Source organism: Aythya fuligula, chromosome 15 (assembly GCF_009819795.1).
Source record: "Aythya fuligula isolate bAytFul2 chromosome 15, bAytFul2.pri, whole genome shotgun sequence".
Taxonomy (NCBI): Eukaryota; Metazoa; Chordata; class Aves; order Anseriformes; family Anatidae; genus Aythya; species Aythya fuligula.
The window spans coordinates 5,180,512-5,200,719 of NC_045573.1; the positions used below are offsets into that span (position 1 = coordinate 5,180,512).

The 20,208-nt window shown below is 44.7% G+C and overlaps 1 protein-coding gene across 3 annotated transcripts in view; it reads left to right on the forward strand.

Moving 5' to 3' along the window:
* The window catches only part of MAD1L1 (mitotic arrest deficient 1 like 1), a 347,666-nt gene that overhangs the window by 140,448 nt on the left and 187,010 nt on the right, over positions 1–20,208 (forward strand). For 2 of the 3 annotated variants that reach the window (XM_032197489.1, XM_032197491.1), the window contains one exon: positions 4,076–4,216. In XM_032197489.1, the coding sequence (XP_032053380.1) occupies positions 4,076–4,216 (141 nt within the window). Of the gene's footprint in view, positions 1–3,861; positions 3,993–4,075; positions 4,217–20,208 lie in introns of those variants that run through there. The other variant, XM_032197490.1, reaches the window with a different exon arrangement.

Here is a 20,208-nt window from a genome sequence, read left to right on the forward strand (position 1 = left end):
CTATGCTTGAGGAGGGGCTAACAAGCATCAACGGGGACGGGCCCTGAGTCTTTATCTGTCTATCTATGGTCAAATGGCATTTTTAATTTTTTTCGGTGTGTTTTACTCTTTCTCCAGCTGCTTCCAGCTCACAGCAGGGATTTGCTCGTTCTCTTCGATACGCGTAATTGGGAGCCGTGGGCTGCCCCTGGGGCCGTGCGGTAGCGCTGCCTCAGTGACCCGGGTCTGTTGGCAGGATGGCGATAGCTGCGCAGCGCTTCTTTGAACACTTCTCAGGTCTGTCCCTGAAATTAACCCCAAAGTCCTAGAGGAGCTCTCTTATATTACTGCTGTTTCTAAACTACTCTTGTAGCCCTCTGGTGTGTCAGTGGCAGGTAAAGAAACTTTTCTATTTCTTCGAGCAGCTCACCAAACAGCTCACATTTGGCTCTACACGGGAGAAGGAATAGAGAAGATGCAGGGAGAACTGGAGAGAGGTTTGATGCTAGGGGAGGGTATTTTGCAAAGGTGTGATCCAGAACTTTCCCCTAGCAGGTTTTAAGGGGATTGGCTCCAGTTTGTGACTAATGTTATAAAGCATTTTAGTTATTTGTGCAGTAGTAAGAGGCGTATACTTCTGGTGATTTGACTGTTGCTGGCAGAAGGAAGGGAACCTTTAATCTTTGAAAAATTCACTATTCTTCCTCTCTTTCAAATGTACAGCTGCAAGATGGAGCAGCAGAGTTTGCCATGGGACATTAATTTCCATGGTTTATAATGAACATCAAAACCAGCTATTGTGCTTTTAGGGTATGGTTGGAGTAAGCTGCATTTCTGATCTGGCGTTGATTAGAAACTGCCAAAGTGAAGAGCACCTGGGAGTGTGCTGTGTTCAGGGCCTTGGAGGAACAGGGGAGCAAGAACTGCTCCAGGTGATCTGCCACTGCAAAGGCAGGGCACGTGCTGTGCGTTAGCAAAATACCTGTGCTGGGTAACTTCTGGAAATTCTCAGGGGAACTCTTCTTAGTAATGGTGCTGAATATTGTCCTGATAGAAAGAATTCTACCCCTGTAGAAGGCAGGGAAGCAGAGGCGTTGGAAAAAGGTTAGGGAGGGCATATTAAAGTCACTCGGGAAGTCTTTGATGGGGCTGCGGAGTATTTTGTGTGAGATATGGAGAGATTGCAGCAATTATTAAATTAGGATTACATTTTAGACAGAAGACTTCTCAGCAAGACCTTGTATTTCCTGCCAAACTAACAAGATCTTTAGGAGGGAGGGAAAAGCTCTCAGCAAGTACTCTTGATGGGGAGGAATTGGAAAATGGAGCTGGAGACCACTTGTTGGAAGCTGAGAATTGATTTCATTACAGTATTAATATTTAGAAATAATTAAAGAGGAGAACTAGACTCCAGGATCAAGTGTTTAATTGTGCCACCTTTTATTTCAGCTTTTCAGCCCTTTTTTTTCCAATACAGTTTGTGCTGTGTTTACTGTGCTTGCTTTTTCCTGGCAACTTCACTCATCCTTTTGGTAGAAATCTCTTTCTGTCAAGGTCTGGAGTTGATTTTAGGGGAAGGACCACCCTGTAAGAACGCTCCCATCCCTATCCAGTGTCACCTGCTTTCACGATGGGATGAGAATGGGAAGTTTCTTATCCTTGCAGCTGAACAGCTTGGGGAACTGCTAGGATCTTGCTGGGGATGACTTAGGTGACCTAATATTCAGCAGTTAATTGGAAGCCAAGTGTGATGGGAATTGCCAGGGGTCTTGTTTGCTGCTGGGGAAATGCTAAGGAGTTTGGGACTGTCATCCTGCATTGGACGTAACGTTGTTGTGTTAAATTGTCCCATTGATGAAAGATGCTTAGCAGAGAATGAGGATAGCGGAGCAGCTTGGAGTACAGAGAGAATGAGCGAGAGGATGGTGTAATTACAGAGCTAATTGCAACAATTTGCAAGGATCAAACCAATAACTTCACTAAATGCCATCCTTATGTTCTCTTCTGTGTTCTAGGCAATGATTCTGGAATAAATGGGGAACACAAGTCATCTCCTGAGCAAAGGCAGGCAGCCCTATGGAGAGTGCACTCGGCAGTCTGGGCGGCATGTGTGGATGTTGCTGGGGGAGGAGAAGGGTGAAGCCTTCTTGTGCTGCTCCTTTTCTGCTAAACAAGTTCATTGCAAGGCAAATGCAGTGTGGCTCAGGTTGCCTTTCTCCTGCAGGAACACGGAAGTATTTCCTTTCATCTGTCTGTCAGATCAATAATTCTTTCTAAACTTTATGGAAAAACTGTTCTTTCCTTAAAAAAAAGTGTTTCTCTTCAGTCAGGCCCGAGCAAGAAGCCAATAGTAGCTTTCAGTACCGTTTATGTTAGAACCTGGCTTTCTTTATTATTTTATTAACACAGTTCTGTCAGCCTCAGGCTGGGCTTTGCTCTAGAGTGTTTGTACCTGCTGCCCATTCCAACCATCGTGGCTGACCTGTCAGTACATTGCGGGCTCTGAGCACACACCACACCTCTGGCGGGTCCCCCCTTCTTATTTTCACACCTTGAATTTGAATGCTCCTGCCCTTCCTTATGCATACACTTGTTATCCACGATCAGTGTTTGACCTTTATATTTTGAAAGGGGAAGACAGCCTTCATGTACAGGCTTGCTCGACTGAACACTTTGCATCGGCTTCTTTTTCTGAAATACAGCCTTTTACATTTGGGAGTGATGGCAGCTGGCTTTTTTTTTCTTTTTTTTTTCTTTCTTTTTTTTTTTTTTTTTTTTTTTACCCTGGAAATTCCTGATTTCCCCAAGAGCAGAATCCCAGTGAAATATTTCAGCGTGGCTGAGCTGCGTTTGTGAAGTGCTCTGGTTTTGACGTAGGAGTAGTGGTGGCCTGGGAGCTGCACAGCTGTAAAGCTGAGTGATCTTCTAATAATACTTCGGATGTTTGTGATTGCAGAATTCACACAAGATAACTGGTTTGCCCTGAACATTTGTACATTTCTGTAACAGGGCAAGATAGCAAATTTCAGCAATGAAAGGGAGGCAGCACTGTAAGATTTCCTAGGAGTTTTTGCTCTTTTGATTTATGCAGAGGGAGTGTGCTGCTTTGACTCTGTTCTGTAGCCTCGCGAATATCAAAGTTCTTCAGCACGGTCAAAAGATAAAACGCTTCCATCAGCTGGCTAATCCCTGTCTGCATATTGCACTGTAAACCGTAATCTCCTTAAAACATGCCTGACTTTTTGAAATGTTGTTCAGCCTCTTGTCCCCATTCTTGTCCCCCATTGTCTTGGAGGTAGGCAGTAGGTGCCGTCTGAAGTTGGGAACGCATCAGAGAATTCTCCAACCAGGGAGCTGCACAAAAAGTTTTACATTTAGCTTTCAATCCAGCCTTTGTACTTGGGAGTACAAAAGCTCTCCGAGCAGGGAAAGGGATCCTTCTTTTTGTCTTTCTCTGAAAATGTTTGGTTATAATTGCCAGCAAATCGAAAAGTGAGCCAAACACATTCTCTGCAGGATATTAACCTTGGAGAAAATATTTATTATAAACACTGAACATCGCAGTGCTCAACAAGTGATCAGTCGCATACCATTTAGAGGATGTTTGCTCTCAGCCACTTTGTTCATTGTCAAATCTATTTCATTTCTATTGCCACAATTCTGTTCATTCATTGCTGGAATGCTTTGGCAGGAAAAATGTCAAGTGCTACACTAAATATTTTGCTGAAGAAACCCATTCAGCATGTTGAATCAGAATAGTGTCTCCAAAAAGAAGGCAGGCTCTGTTTTCAGTTGGTGTGTGCTTGTTGGAGTGTATGCACGCTGCTTTCCTGCGAGGGATGTGTGCTTTCGTGTACACAACACAGTCCAGCTTCTCATTTCTCGGGTTAGCACAATTTCTTCTGTTAGAACTGTGTGTTCACATCCGTGGCTCAATGCCCACGTGAAGACCACGAATTTATGTCCATCAGGGTTCCTTTGCCACGTGAAGGAACAATGGGGAAAAACAATGGGTAAATTACTGTTCTGGGAACCCTCTGCCCTGAGTGGGCTCAGGGGCTTTATCCCTGAAGGTGATTTCTGTTCTTCCCGACAGGAGCGTGATGGCATGCGAGCAATCCTGGAGTCGTATGACAGCGAGCTGACCCCGTCGGAGCACTCGCCCCAGCTGAACCGGCGCATGCGGGAGGCTGAGGAGATGGTGCAGAAGCTGCACGCTCATAACACCGAGCTGGAGGTAATAAGGAAGCATCCTTCTCTAACCCCTGTGGTGAAACAGCTGAGACCTTTAGGATGGAAGTGCCTGGTGATGTGGTCTGCTCTCACAGATGACAGATCTGCAAAGTCCAGGTTTCAAGGTTCTGGGATCGATAAGATCCCCAAGTTGTGTTCTCTGTGATCTGGTCTCAGGGCCGCACTGCAGTGCCTGTGTAGCAAGGCTCTTCTAAAAGCAGTGTAAGCGAGGGTGTGTTTATTAGAGCTTTACTCTGAGGGCTGAAGAAGTAAAGTATCTGCCTGCCGTTAACTCTTCTTTTCATGGCTTTAGGCCTGAAAACCCCAATAATATATAAAAAATTATATAAAATACAGTAAATACATGATATAAAATACCCTTTTTATATAGGGTTTCCTCAAGAAAAACATTTTTGCCAAAGACAGAAGTGTTTCTCAAAGGAACATTTATATTATTGCTACTTCTCTTTATGTAAATTTGTAGTCTGAAACATGAATGGAATGAAGTAAATGATAACATCCATTTGCCAAATTGTTCCCTACTTCCCTGCTGTATTTTGTCATATTGGAATGGTCACGAGTTGAAATATCTGGAAATATGTCTGTGGTCTTAAATCTTGGCAGTTTTATTGCATAGGTTTTGCAATTACTGTAAGCATGTGAGTTTTCCTTTCCTCATATCTGGTTCCTCCGGCACGTAGATTTATGGATGCCATAATTCAAATGGAGTAAAACTTGTAGTAATTGATGCTCCTGCGATTCCCATTGAAACCGTAGATTGGACTGCCCCACTGTGTATAAATCTCCTTGTTGCTTCTGTCATCTTTAAAATGCTCTTTTCTTCCCTTGATGGGGTGGAGACTTGAGGCAGGCAGTACTGGTTCCAATGACCTTTAAAGCCTTAGCAAGCAGAGCAGTGTGGTGTGAACCCACGTTATAGATCCACTTCCTCCTGTTTCCAAGAAAAAGAATTCTGTCAAGTTCCAAGAAAAAGAACTCTGTCAAGTTTTGGGCAAGCTGATAGAGAAATGAGGTGGTAACATTCAATGAAATGGGAACTTGCCTGAATTGCTTCATCTCTGAATGTTTCTCCGTGTTGTTGTTTGATCACTCTATTGCCTAACGCCAGGTGACACTGACAGCAAGTGTTAGGTAGCTAATTCCTCCTGTTTTCCTAGCTGTTCCCAGCAGTGGCTCCGGGTTGATGGAGAAAGATTTCACTGAATAGGTCAAATGTTCATGATGTCTTTGGGCAACAGCAAATTACTTTTTCTTCTTCAGGTGAAAGCATGGAGGAGTGTGGGAACCACTTCCTACATGTCTTTAATTATTTATAGGGAACAAGCGATAAGTTTGTCTTCATGGATATGGATTAAGGGCTACACAGAAAATTTCAGGAAAGAGCTGTGTTCTTTGGAGGTTTGTTTTTGTGTAATGCCAACCTTTAAGCCTTTCAAAGACTTTGCTACAAGCAGGATTCGAAGTCCTGATATTCCCCTTGTAAAGTAAAATTTTATGCTTCGCTTGATTGTGTTTGCCTTTCTGTCTGCAATGTTGATGGCTGAACCCAATCTATTTTGATATTCTGGGGGAAAGTTTTTTGTTCTAGTAAAAATCTGAAAACTAGAAAGGGAAATTGAGGTACAGGTAAGACTCCTGGTGTCTCATCATCGGGAGCAGCTGCTGTAATCCACTGCCTGTAGATCAAAAAAATGGTTGATAGCAGCTATTAATAACTTCTAACATAATGCTCTGCACCTCCCCGCTCTGCTGAAGCTCCGCACAAATTTTAGAAATGTTGACACCTGCGTGACTCATCTCGCAAACAAACAGAGGAGACGGCAGGAATGAGGCACCTTGGAGCCTCGGATGATTTCTGAGCTGTGGGCTGAACCATCTCTGATGTTTACTTCAACGTGTTTAAGTCAGCGTGGCAGAAGGGATGGGGCATCCCGGGCACACCTGGTCCGGGTGGGCTGGGAGGGCAGCAGGCTTGCAGGGTAGCACAGAAGAACAAGAAGAATCCATCTGCAAGGAGCATGCAGGTGGTGGCAGCAAAGCAACAACGTGCACAACTGCTCTGAGATCCTGCGAAAGGCTGGGGAGGCTGTGAAGAGAGAGCGATGGAGCAGAACCGAAAAGCACGGGCTGACACAATTGCATTTTGCTTGTTGCTTCTGCCTTTCAGCTTTTTTCATAAGCCTGAAAAATCACACCCTTTTTCTCCTCACTGACTTGTTTTATCGCAGGGTGTTGTTTTTTTCCCCTACTGAAAATTTCTTTTACCAAAATCTCTTCCTGTGTTCCCTAGTAGAGAGCCCTTTGATACTCATAAAGCTATCTGACACATGTTTCTTCTGGCTGCCCTAATCTATTAGCAGCAGCCCCACCTCGGAACAAGCAGTAGAGGGGAAAAAGTGATGTTTTTAACAGGGATTTTTCTTTCCTGTGAAAATGGAGGTTTTTCCATTCATTCGAGCAGCAGCTCTGTGTGAGCCAGGAAGCTCTCGGGTAAAGACAGTGATGGTGATAACCCAGCCCCAAAGGGGAGGGAGACACGTGGGGCTAGGAAGATTTGTGCTGAGGCAACAGCTTTGAACTCATTAGGGAGATGAGGTCTGTGATGAGTCTTCTGCTTGATGTATAAATGGAGGTGAGAAGCCGTTTTAAGGAACACAGGGAGCCAGAGAGAAGTGTGCAGGCCCTGAAGGGCGACAGGAGAGGTTTATTAGTGCGCGCTGCAAGGATGGAGCTGTGTGGTACTGAGCTGTGTCTGGCTCCCTCTGTGCCCAGCCAGCGGGACCCTCGTGGGGCAGGACGGCTGCTGGGCATGCTGCTGGGTCTGCATCCCAGTCCCTGTCGGGAATAAAGGCACCTCTCCAGAAACTCAAATGCAGAACGACGCCTCCATCCCAGATCGCTTCAGAGGCACCGTGTTGCTGCCTGAGAACTCGTCCTGTCAGAGCCTGATGGAGCAGAGAACAGGAGGACAAAGACGGGCTGATGGGGAACTTTAAATCCCCTTCACTGATGGCTGATGAGAAAAGCTGGATCTCTAATGCACGAACATGCAAACACGTAGCCTGTTCTGGGACTGGAAATGATTGCTTTATCCTCCCCAGGACTGCCTGCCCCCGGCACAGCCCCTGTTCCGCAGTGCCCATCTGTCTGCTGAGGTGCAGGAAAGCTCTTTACAGAGCATTGAATGTAAAGCAGGGGGGAGATGCAGGAAAGATACTGTCTGAAATGGTGGCTGAAAAAAGTAAGCAGTCTGTGTCTGCCTATTTCAAGCAGTTAATGAAGTGTCACTCACCATCTTTTTAAAAGTGTGTTTTGGAACTAAAGAGGGAATGAGTTTGTCTCTGGCCAGCATGCTATAAACATGTAAAATAAACAGAATCGTAGCTGTGTTTTTATCATGGCATGAATTTGCAGTTTGACGCTGGTGATATTAACAGTTTTCTTGCTGATCTTGATTAATTTTTTCAATCATAGCTCCCGTTAGCTCTAATTTCAAGGTAAATATGACAAAGCAAGAAGCCTCTGTGCGTGTGGAAGCTATTGTGAAAAAGCTCTGATGTGGAGATTAGTGTTTGAAAAGTTAAATCCAGCTGCACAAAAGAGAAATCATCATAAATATAACTCCATTAATAGCTATTTTATTACAACACACTTGGCTCCATATGAAACTTTAATGAAGAGAGATTTGCAAGGAAGATTCACGCTGACACCTTCAATGGTCTCTGGCATTTTTTACATTGAGAGATTTACACTGTGAGCACCATAGGTAATCAGTTAATTATGAATCTGACACTTTGGGCACATGAAATGCCATATGGTCTGTGTTTTCTTCACCATGGGCATTACTGGAGACCTCAAAACTCCCTGACCAAAATGTGTTACCTTACCTGCACCTGGTAAGTGCAGCTCATCTGCTGGTGGTGAAAATCGGGCAGTGCTGCTGCCTCTGATGTTAGTCACAAATCTGCTCCGTGCAAAGTGAGTTACTTAGCAGTCACCCTGGTGTTTAAAGCTCTAAAAATTTACGCGTGGATGCAATAAAATGTTTATTTGAGCAGTTAACAGTTCCTCCTTGTCTCTCACCTCGCTCCTCCTTCAGTGCTTTTCCACTCCTTTTTTTTTTTTTTTTTTTTTTTTTTTTTTTTTTTTTTTTTTTTCCCCTCCCTTTGATCCACACTTCATGCTTGTCTTGCTTTATCCCTTTGCTGAGTTTCCTCTCCCCCTTGGAGGTAAATTGCATCTTTACATAGCAGAAGGGCTTTCTGTGATGATGGGAACTTTGCAGAGAAATTTCCTTCCATCTGTTCAGAGGATTTTTTTATTTTCAGACTTCTGCCTGCTTTCACTACCTCTCCGCTGCCGTCCAACCTTTGTGCACTGTTTTTCTTGGTGACAACTGCGAGCAGTAGTGAGGTTACCCTTCTCACTTTGGGTGTCCGTAAGGAGCACATCTGAGTCACTGGAGCTTTCCTGCCACTCCAGGATGGGATGCCTTTCACTTGCCCAGACTTCTGCTGTCATTGTAGCCTCTTATCTGCAACTCAAGTGGGAGAAAACAGACTCTCTCTGGAGATGATGCTGATGTGCTCCATGCATCAGCTACCACTGATTGCTGAAGCAGTCACAGGGCTGGACATCATCTTCTGACAAAGCAAACACCTCGCTGAAATAGCACGCTGAACCTGAACGCTTTGGCATCTCTTGGCAGCCACGAGCCTTCCTGGGAGCCGCTGCAGTCTTTTGTTTCTTTTATTTTCTAGGGAAGAGCCAGGTCAGGCTCCATGTCCTCTGGCAGTCCTGCAAAATGGATTATCTTGGGTTCCCTCTTCTCTCGCGTGTTTCATCTTCCTTCAGACCCAAGTGACCTTGTCAAGTCAGGGAGCCATTAGTTTCCTCCCCTCCAGTTTACACCTGCCAGCGGCTGCGTTTGGGGAGAGCACCTTGCAAATAACCGTCATATAAATGAGGAAGTCGACTCATGAGGGGCTTAATGATTTGTTAAAAGTGACAGTCCCTGCTCTGTGGAAGAGGAGCGCCCCTTCGAACTGGTTCATGCTGCAACAGAGCCTGTCTCTGTGTGTTGAGACTTTTTTTGGTCAAACTAGATTTTAAAACTCAATTGCTATTAATTTTTTTGAGCAGCTTCTTTACTTTGGATGTGTCCTAAAAATCAGCAATAGATGAAGAGGAGTGTATGGCATCGCCTGCGCTACGGACATTCTGCACAAAGCAGCATTGTTTTCACCAAGGGGAGATTTTACAGCTCGTTTGAGTGTGGGTGCTCTGACAGATTAAGAATGGCTTTAACTCACCAGTTCCTAGGGACCACTGCTAAACAGAAGCAAGCCTCCATCATTCTTAAGAAATGAGAATGTTCTGGCACCAACTTGTGTTGAGTAAAATAAATCATTAACTAAGCCAGTATGTGTACCTTTAGCCTGTGGTGAGCTGCTTTAGAGACAAACCCTCAGAAAAATGACCGGTTGCACCACAACAAGGAGCTGCAGATTGAATTAGGCTACTGGAGCACATGGGGCAGAAAAGCATTTCGCAACCCCACTGCCTTCTTGTGCTTCAAATGCAGTAAAAGCAAGGGGTGACATTGTAATTGTCATCATCTCTTGCTGGAAGTCATGCTCCTAATGGAGTCATGGTCCGTGACGCTCTGCCTCTAGTTCTCTTATTGGCGAGATCGCATCTTGATTCTAAACTCAGAAATGTGTGCTACCAATTAATGTTACCCACCTGTGTTAACCATGTAGGGAGTTTACAGCAGACTCCTGCAAACTCCACTCTGAAGTGTTTCGGTTTGTTTAAGCCAATGTAATCAGCACTGGGTTTAAATGGCAGCAGCAAAGATCCTGACCCCAAACTGCACTCCCCCGAAAATGCTCTTGGTTTTAACAGATCTTCCTGTAGGCTCTCCCGGTGATGTTACGAATAACCAAGCACAACCAAGGCCTGACCTGGGGAACTTGAACTGCCTTCAGCTGCAGCGGGCTATAGGAGGCAAGAGAAGCAGATGAACTGGGTTTAAATTCTTACAAAAGCTTTAAAATTGGGTTCTTTTTAATGATGTTTTGGAAAGAGCAGATAACTGACGAGCAGTTATGAGTCATGTTTACCACAATAGAACAGGGGAGAGCATTTCGTACGGCGATGAGAGCTTTAAAACATTTTACACTGGGGAGCCTGCTTGCCTGTGCCTGGAGATACAGGCTTTGCAATGAGATGTCCTCAGGTGGAGGAGGCAGCAGGAATACATTAGGAGGGGGAATGGGAGCCCCGTCCCCAGCAGATGGCAGCGGACAGAGGCGGCGCACAAAGGAGCAGCTTCATGCAGCCTGGTGCTCCTCCTGCCAGCGGGCACTGCTGGGAAGGGGGGGAAGCCGGGATGCAAACAGGGTGGTGATAACAAGTCTCTGGAGAATGAGGTTAGGAACAGGTAGCTGCTAGCTTCTTGAAGGCTTTGGAAATGTAGAAATACAATTGGTGTTGGTCTCTGGTTGCTGTTGCAAGCTGGGCAGTGCAAACAGCGGGGCTGGGGGTCAGCAGGGAGGCTGCTGGGCACCTTCCTTCAGTGCTTGCCCCACTTCCCACTGTTGCTTTCTACAATTGCAGATTATTTGTTCTTTGTTTGCAATGGTAGAGAACCATTCAAAAATGAGATGAATTTCATTCAGTGTTTAATTCAGAGATCTAACACTTTGATCTCTTCCAAGCTGGAAAGCGTGGTGACATTAAGCAGCGCAGGTCTCACCCACATGGGCAGCCATCACGGGTAGCAGGGCTTGTGTTTGGGGGTGCCCGAGTGATCCTTGAAGTGAAGGGAACAATCAAAGCCTCCTCAACACCTTCTGGGGTACGTGGTGACCCAGCCTGGCCTCTCAGCAGCAGGGTGATGGGACCCCATGGAGGCAATGCCCCATCCTATTTCTGAGGTGCTTCCGAGCACACCCAGCCCAACACCTCAAGCAGGCGGGACACGTTCATGTGGCTCAGCCCAAAGGGTATTTTGGTGCCTGGCTCGTTAGGGTAAATCCATCCTCAGTGTTGGGAAGCTCAGAGCTAAGGCTGATGTTTAATGTCCTCTGCTTATTAGCACTACTACTCAGGAACATTCTTGCATTGATGAAAGCTTCAGCAGCTTGTGGAAACTAAGCAATTCTGAGGGAAACAAGGAAGTATCTTGTGAAAAAATAAGAAGTGAAGATTGCACATTCATAAAATGCCAGAGAAATGTTAGCTACTCCTTAGTTCTGCCTTGTATTAATGACATTAAAAAGCGCTTGTCGGAGCATCTTAAGAGATGTGCTGAACTTGTTGAGATCGGTTGATTTTTAAACTGATTGGATTTGAATTCTGTGATTCATAGTGCTTCATTTCAGAATAATTACATGATCTCTGCATAATTTAGTATTTAAAGTATGTATTTATGAGTGTTTTCGTGTCATCTTTTAATTCACAATGATGGCCTCCTGTAGGAAACAGGGATTAAGGTTTTAATGATCATTTTCTATTTAAAAACACACCATCAACTTTTATCTATAGCTGGGCTTTTCCAAAGCTTTCCCTGCAGGGCCAATATCTGTAATTCTTTCTGCCCTGGAGATGTCAGTCCTCCTTGCATTCCTGGACCTGGGCAAAGGGATGGGGGCAGCCCGGGGCCAGAGGGCTCGGCACTGAGATCCCTGCCTCCTGTCCCTGGGCATGGAGTTGGGGCTCGGTGCCGTGCTGGGCAGTGTACGTGGAGAGCCAGCAGCCTTGCTACGTGACTCAACACACTTCTGTCCTGCTCATTTTCCAGCTACAGAGCCTTGTTCCAGTCCTGTTACCTCCTAGTCTTAATGTGTACACTTTGAGGAAATGACAGCAGCACAGGCGTGTTCCCATGCACTCGTGGATCCTCACACTCCTGCTCTTTGCAGTTTGCACGAACTGTAAGATCCTTCTTCACCCACTTCATGCTTTGCTTATTGTGGAGATTAGAACAGCAGTAGCTGCTGTCTTGGTTTTCTTCTTGAAGCCCATGGATTATTTCCAGTTTTGGTCTTAAGCACCAACAGTGGAAGGGGCGTTTCTTCTGGGAACTAATCAGTCTGAAAGCCTGGGTCAGCACAGCACGTGAGCACGTTGTATGGTGCCTAAATGCCAGAGACGATTGCAATTATTTTATTGCAGAACATACCCAGTTATTCACCTTCAGTGCTTTCTTCTCTGGAGTTACAAGTTGTGGTTGCTTCCACATCTTATCCCTGCTATGGACCGGTTTGTCCATGCACTGCAGCTTTCCCCTCTTCCCACTCTTATTAATTTCTTATTAAGCTCATGAATTAGAGCACAATACTATTGCAAGTCCTAACTTGAACAGCGTTTGAAGCAAGGTTGCTGGAGTTCTCTCTTGTTTTTCTCCCTTCCATTTTTACTTAAATGTGCTTAGCCTACTAATGCTTGGAGAAGACTGGGAAGAGAATAAGTGAAAAAACCAGCTGATAGGGGTTTTCACCAAGCTGTGAATAAAAACTAAGCTGCTGATATAGATCTCCTCTGTTCAGGGGTGGTCCAAGTAAATTGTAAGGAACAATTCTGTTTTCTCAGAGGCTTTGCAATTTATCTATTTGCTTTAATCAGTGCTAATGTCAAACGTGCTTTGATTCTGCTAAAAGCTTTTCAGCAAAACAAACTGAAAGCCCTAAGTTTTGGAGAAAGTCACAGTCTTCTTGTAAGGCAAGTTGTACCGTTTTCCTTTTGAGATTTATGCTGTTTTATAGAGCAGGCAGCGCTGCTGTGCAATACATGTGTCATGAATCCTACTGTGGTGACAGTAACACAGATAGGAAATACATGGCACATTATTTTGACAGACTGAGGTGATTTATATTTTCAATTTGTTTAAATGGCCGTAACGGCTATAGTGAGCTTAGCTTTGACAGATGTACATTCATATTTCAGTCCTATTCAAGACCCCATTAAAAGTCAAACTGATTTCTGTTTTAAAGCATTGATTTTTATCTATTCAATGTTTTCTTGCCTGCTTTCCAAATGCTGGACTTACAACCTCGAAGTCTTGCAACATCAGCTTCACTTCCTCTTGGAAAATTACTAAAACAGCTCATTTTTTCCTTTGGAAACCTGATTTTCTGGGAAGAGTTGCTAAACCGGAATATTTTTAATTTTTATGGGAAGTCCACAAGAATCTTGAAAGATGATGAGTTACACTGTTTAAAACCCCAGTGATATATTCAGTAGCTGTGAAAGGGAACAGAGTAATTGTTTCATGGAGGTTATTTTAAGTAGAGTATCTTGCATAAGGAGAGAGATTTTTCGAGGCTTATTTGTATAGAGACAGTCACCAGACATTATTTATATATAGGAAGAAGTAATAAATGTCTGTATCAGTATTACCTCATGGGAACATCTCTTGAGATCCCACGAGTTCTGAATTTTCTTAAAGTCCATGCTCTGCAGGGCAAAGCTGGGACCTGGCCTCGTGGTAGAGACCACAAACCAATGAGCCGATGGAGACCCCAGGGCTCTGACACTGCCATTTTTGTTAAGTGGGGAAGAGACACGGTCAGAGATCGTTTGAGTGTGCTTAATTGTTTCTCAGCTGCTGCATGGCAGCATGCAGAACCCTGGAAAAGAGGGAAGCTGTTACCATTATGTGTGGTGTTTATTTGAAGTACAGGTGCTCGATACGGTTGGCATAGGCTGCCTGGGGGTGTCCGAGCACAGAACCACCAATGCAGATGTGTGTAATTCCCGTGGATGTTCATAGCAATGTGAGATGTGATTGGTCTTAAGTTCTCCCAGCATACCTCACACCAAGCTTGTTTGAAAGCGTCAGGGTTTATTTATTTATTATTGTTACCCAAAGGGCACGGTGTAGGTGTATACAGGTAGGTGTTCCTGGTGCTAGTTCAGGAAGGAATGTCTATAGAGGCCCAGATGACCTGCTTTATGCTCTTAAAACAATGTAGCATCCCAAGCTAATTCTACAGCCGTCTTATTGCTTTGTTGTTTATGTACGTTTCGGAAGACAGTAGATGAGACTATCACAGCTATATGGAGAAATGATGTTTATCTTCACGGTGCAGCACGACCTTATCGTTCATAAGTGACATTTTCTCTGCAGATAATGAGCACCTTTTTATTTAGGCCAGACAGAACTCAAATTCCCTGTAGCTGGCTTCTACAGCCCATCAGCACTTTACAAATTATGTTATTGTAATTGTTGCTGAGACTGGTTTCTGCTGCATTCTATTTGCTCTTTGGATAAAGCTCTTGTTTCTGAACAGCAGCGGGGAACTGAGAGCCAAGAGGTCGCTCTCGAGTCTTCGTGAACATCTGGGAGCTGCTGCACAGTACAAATGCAGCCATTCCTCAAACAAGAGTACATTTTATTTAACCTCTCTTTGACAAAGAGTGAATTGAGAGTAGTTCTGGCATCCATCAGCCTGTGATGGACAAACAGGCTGGTGATGCCCTGAGATCAGCCCTCCTGGCACGCAGGCAAAGGTGAAACCTCCTAGCTCTTTATCTGCTTGGTTAAGAAGAAAGAAAATGTAAGTGTGAACAGAAGGATAAAACCCCAAACTGTTCCCAGCCCTTATCCGCAAATATTTACAGAAGGGAGCTATCTGCCATGCCCCGTGTTGCTGTACCTGGTGCTGCTGTTTGATTTAATTCCACCTGCGGTGTGCAGTAACCGCAACCCATGCAATGCCCCTCTGCCTGCAAGCATGCACGCAGCTCTGAAGCACGGCGCTGAGCCGCAGAGCACCCAATTCAGTACGTCTTGTACCTTTGTGGTGGGAGCTAACAACTGAGATTATCTTGGCATTTGTTCTGAATTTGTTCCTTGCCTTGCCAAATGGAGATCTTTTATACTTTACAGCACGGCTTTGCTAGACAGACACTCAGGTGCGAGGAAACTCAAGGGTTTCTAATGGGACCATCAGGCTGCTTCACCTTTTGCCTTGTCAGTCTGCATTTGCTGGAGCGAGAAGTGATTGTGAGTTGCTGGATTGCTTTCCTGAAATGAGTTGCTGTTTGGTTTGCTCGGGGAAGATAAACACTCGCATCTCAAAAATACCATCCTGTCTGGCGTCTTTGTTGGCAGTCTCAGCAGAAGGGCCAAGGGCTGAACGGACCGTGGTTAGGATAAAATTGCAGTGCTCCCTCTGGAGTTAATCCTTTCAGATGAAAATTGAGAAACACTGATGGGGCAACACAAGGAAATACGCACTTCTCTTCCTTTTGCTGTGTCTGTTTTATTGGATAAACCAGGGACTTCAGCCCCAGGTTGGGTAATCCTGCACTCTCCCTTCACAGCAACTGTCACACGAGTTTTTACAGTGTAAATTAAACCGATGGTTGGGAAGCCCAGCATCTGTATCACACCTGTGCTATGCAAGGGTGGTTTGTTTAATCTTTTATTCCCCTTGTTGCAGGTGATTTTTTTGTAAATCTGTACAGAGGTGGCATGGGGCAGGCCTCCCGCACAGAGAAGGCTGGGAGCTGTGCCTCGGCTGCTGCGGGCAAGCACCGCGTGCTGGGCAGGATCTGCCCTGGAGGTGCAAGGAAGGACTTCCCCGGAGTCACGAAGGGCTGTGCAGGTAGCCAAACACCTTGGAAAAAGAAACCAGAAGGTCTTCTGCTCCTTGGATTCTGCGAGAGCCCCCTTTGGGCTTTGAAAGAAGGATCACAGGATTAAGAGGAGTAATTAAAGAGGATAATTAAGTTGGCTGCTTTGATGGATGCTGGAAAGCTGAAGACTGGGAATGTTGTGGGCATTTGGACCAAATGTGGGGAGAGGGGAGGAGAGTGAGTGGACAGGATGCAACAAGAGCAATGGAAAAAACATTGCAGTTATTTAGAGAAACAGTTACTCAGTCTAATAAAATGGAGTTTATTAGAAATTTTCCCGCAAATGCTTTCCAGAAGCCAGATTCTCTCTGGGAATGACTCACATTCCTCCAGCTTTGTTGTTCAAGTATTTTCACTTCTCTTACGATGTGGATGGTTACTTAACTTTAACAGCTTTGATTCCACTCCTGTTTTGGATGACCCTTACCACAAGCCAGCTGCATGAACACTTCGAACACTTCCAGTGCTTTACTTTAATGAGTGCACTTAATGGTGTATGGGACCCATTATGAAGGAAAGACTAGAAATTAGGCTGAGGTGGCCCGCAGAAGCTTGAGTTTTCAGATAAGAATTTAATGATAACAAAAAAGCCTTCTTAGAGTTGAGGAGATCTTCAGGGCGTTCTCATTCCTGAGTCACAAGCGGATTTTTCCCGTCTCCTCACGACTGAGCTACCAGCCTCAGCCTGCCTGCAGAAAGCGGCTCCATCACAGCACCCACCCTGAGCGCTGCTTCTGTAACCACAGCCAAATGAACTTCTGCACCCAAGCCAGCCCCGCAGCCGGCTATTGTGTTGTGCATGCTGTGGATGCTGTCTGGTACCTCTTTTTCTTCCTGTCTCTGCTTACCCTGAGCATAGCACAGCGCCTAGCTGCTGCTCTGACATAGTTGTGTGCATCTCCTCCCATCCTTTAGCCCTGTGGAAAGCTGGAGTCAGAAATGGATTTGTGCACTTCATACATTTGAACTTCATCATGTGTGCTTCTATCCCTCCCTCCCACTCCCCATCCTTTTCTGTTTCTTTATCTTTTAACCACATTTGTCCTACCTTGTTAGCCATCCCCTTTCCAAGAGATGATTAAGCAATAACAAGAAAAACAACCCAAAAACTGTATGTTTCCTTCAGATGCTTGCTTTGAATTTGCTGCCTATTTATAGATCATTCATTTAAGCCATGGTGGCAGTCAATTAGAAATGTAGGAAATCCTTTTTTCAAGAGTGTGCCAAGAGAGGATCCTTTTAGTTGGTTTCCTTTTTTTTTCCCAATGATTTTTGCTGAAGCTTTTATACTGTGCTTAAATCCCGTTGGGATTTGTTTACTTCGAATATATTTTCGAATAACAGTGGAAAGGTTTTGCTCCTATTCAGGGAGGTTTAGGGGAGCATGACCAATGGTGTGCAAGCATGCCTGATTTTATCTGAGGGGGGTAAAAATGCATTTCACACAAATTTTCCTTCTAGTTTTCATCTTGGAGGGATTTTTTTTTATTTTTATTTTTTTACTTTTTCAGTGGAAGGACTGTCTCTTGGTAGAAGTACTGTTAACCCTCCTTTTTTCCCCCCAACAGTCACACGACCTTAGGCAAATTCTACCGCTAAATCCTCTCCTGCTTGTAGAACAACAATGATGCAGTACAATATTATAATTGTAAATTGCCATCGCTTCTGGAGCCTTGCAGAGGACGCGTGCTCCTTGTGCTTTGCTTTGTCCTTCTGTTGAGCAGGGTTGGTGCTAATCATCTTCGGTGTCTTCTGGAGAAGTGTGTTAAGTTTGTGCTGGCGTAGCCCAAACAGCGAGGCAGGAGTTGTGGGTGAGGCACAAGCACATCGCAGGTGAGATGTTGCATGACACCTACATTAATAAGCTCGGATGGGCTTTTGCTGAGTCCATGAGCCATCCTGAGGTGTGGACTGTTACCAGGATTTTTGAAGTGAAGCTTGTCTGCAAGGAGACTGGAAACCACTGATTCATGCAGTACCTGGAGATGCGAGCAGTGATGTTCTTCTGCTAGCGTAGGGGCTCGTGTGGTATTTGTTGGGAATTGAGAGTTTTTTTTTAATGCTGTGTATTGCTGGTAATCACTAAGGTTGTTTTTGCTTTTCTAAAATGAATTTAGAAAGCAAATACTGTTTTCAACTGAGTCTCTGAAGGGTGCTGGATTTGTCAGAGCCTCTGTAAAATGGTTTTAGCAGCCAGTACCAGTGCAAGCTTTTAAAACTTTTTTGATTTTAATTTTTTAATATTTTTTGCTCCCCTCAGTGCTCTGTATTTTGGTGCCATGGTAGCCTGGCAGGACAACCAGGAGAAGGCAGTTTCTTCTGGTGGGCTGACCCAGAGAGCAGGTATAAAATTCCAAGAGAAATTCCTGCTTGGCCTCCAAGTGTGAGCATCCCTTCTGCCTTGCAAAGGAGAATCTCTCAAGTAAAGTTACCTTGCTCCCAGTGCTGTACAGACAACCCATGAAAATCAACATGCAGGACAAAAGCAGGGAATTATGCTATTCATTTTTTAATCTCACCTCCTGTGATACAACTCGATTCTTACTCTGTGCCCTCCTAGGTCAGTCGCATTTAGAGCAGCCGTCAGAGCAGATCAGCTGTGCTAAGCACACCGTGACATTTGGAAAACCCTGTCTGGAACAGGAATTGAGCAGTGCGCTTCTGCTAATTACAAGTGCTACCTTTAAAGTGTAATGTCTACCTTATTAAGCAAGACCCAGCTACACGCCCAGACTAGAGACTGGAAATACTCCGGCAGCAGAAGAGACAGGTCCTAAACAAACACAGCAAAGGTAATACAAGCATTGCTTCGTCAGAGCAAACATTGCACAACCCTGTCTGGAGGGTGAATGTTGTTTCCTAGCAACTTTCAAGAGTGTTTCAAATTTGTGTGAGACCCTCTGAGATTTAGGTACTTTACCCACGATTCTGCTGGATGCCAAAAATATGCTGGCTGTAATTTCACAAGCCTTTCTTTCAAGGGCAGCACTGCCTTAAACCTTTTCCTGACCTTCATTTGAGCTAGCACAACCTGTGCAGGAGTACAGAGAACCAGGATGACATCAAACTAAATTAAAATTAACCCAGAAGAAAAAAAAGTTTTTAATGTGGATCTTCACTTCCTTGGTGATGGTTGCTGGCTGGGAATCTCACAGTGGTTGTGTTGGGAAGCCAGCTGCATGTCTGAGGGGTGCTGCTGGGAGTGTGTTGCATGGATTAGCAGTGAGAAGTGGTTGGGAACAGGCCCATAGCACATAGACATCTTTTTGGGACTGCCACTGTGCATTGCCAGCTGCCAAACAGCCTTGGGCAGCTCAGAGGAAGGTGCTGCCATTCAGTCCTTAGGGGTGCTGTGGTCAGTACGAGTTGTTCAGCAGCCTTGTTTTAATAGTTCTAAAGATTTATCACAGCTAAAGTGGCTGTGATATTAGGAGACTATAAAACAACTGTGCTGCTTTTTAGTTTCGGGTGCTCTGTTTCATCCAGCTACAGACCTTTGGGTCTAATCCGTGCACAAAACCCTCTTATAACTCATAAGCAGGTATTAATGTTTCTCTTAAATGATAGTGGCCACCCACATCTTCAGCAGCATTGCCATCTCTGGGTATTGGGCTGTAGAGACCTCTCCTTCTTGGCAAGCAAGAGGATTGTCCAGGTATTCACTTGTCAGCCCCCTGAAAAGAGAATGCTGTGTTGTGTTGATGGACTGACAATATGTCTTTATACACTGAAATTAAAAGTGACACAATCACATAAATCATTGGAACAATACTGTATGCAAACACAGTGCCTGGATTCAGAGTAGTCAGGAGATGACAGTGGATTGGGGTGAATACCCTTATTCTTGACTTTGAGAAGTGCACTGACAATGAATCATTCTTAGTGATGAGATACAGCAGTGCTGACTCATCGGGCTGAAATTAGAAGGGCTTTTTTAGGTGGAGATATGTAATTCCACCATTTTTTCTGATGAATGGATAAGAGTGAACATTTTTGTTGGCTAATGTACGGACTTCATCTACTAAATGTCATTTATTTTCCCCTAGCTGTCAAACCTAGCTGGAGGCAACTGACAGAGGGAGGGAGAACCTAGATCCAGGGAGGAGGCACTGGAAAACATGTACCATGTAGGATGACTGGCAGATTTCACAATTTGGTAGGGATGTTGGCAGTCATTTTGCTACCACTTCTAGTTTTTGAGATTCTCTTTTGATTTGGCGTGTGCTAATGTTTGCTTTCATTAGGACAGGGGTTTTGAAGCCTGAAATCATTCTGCTGGTAATCTAAAGAAGGACAAAAAAAAAAGCTGTCATTGGAACTTTGCAA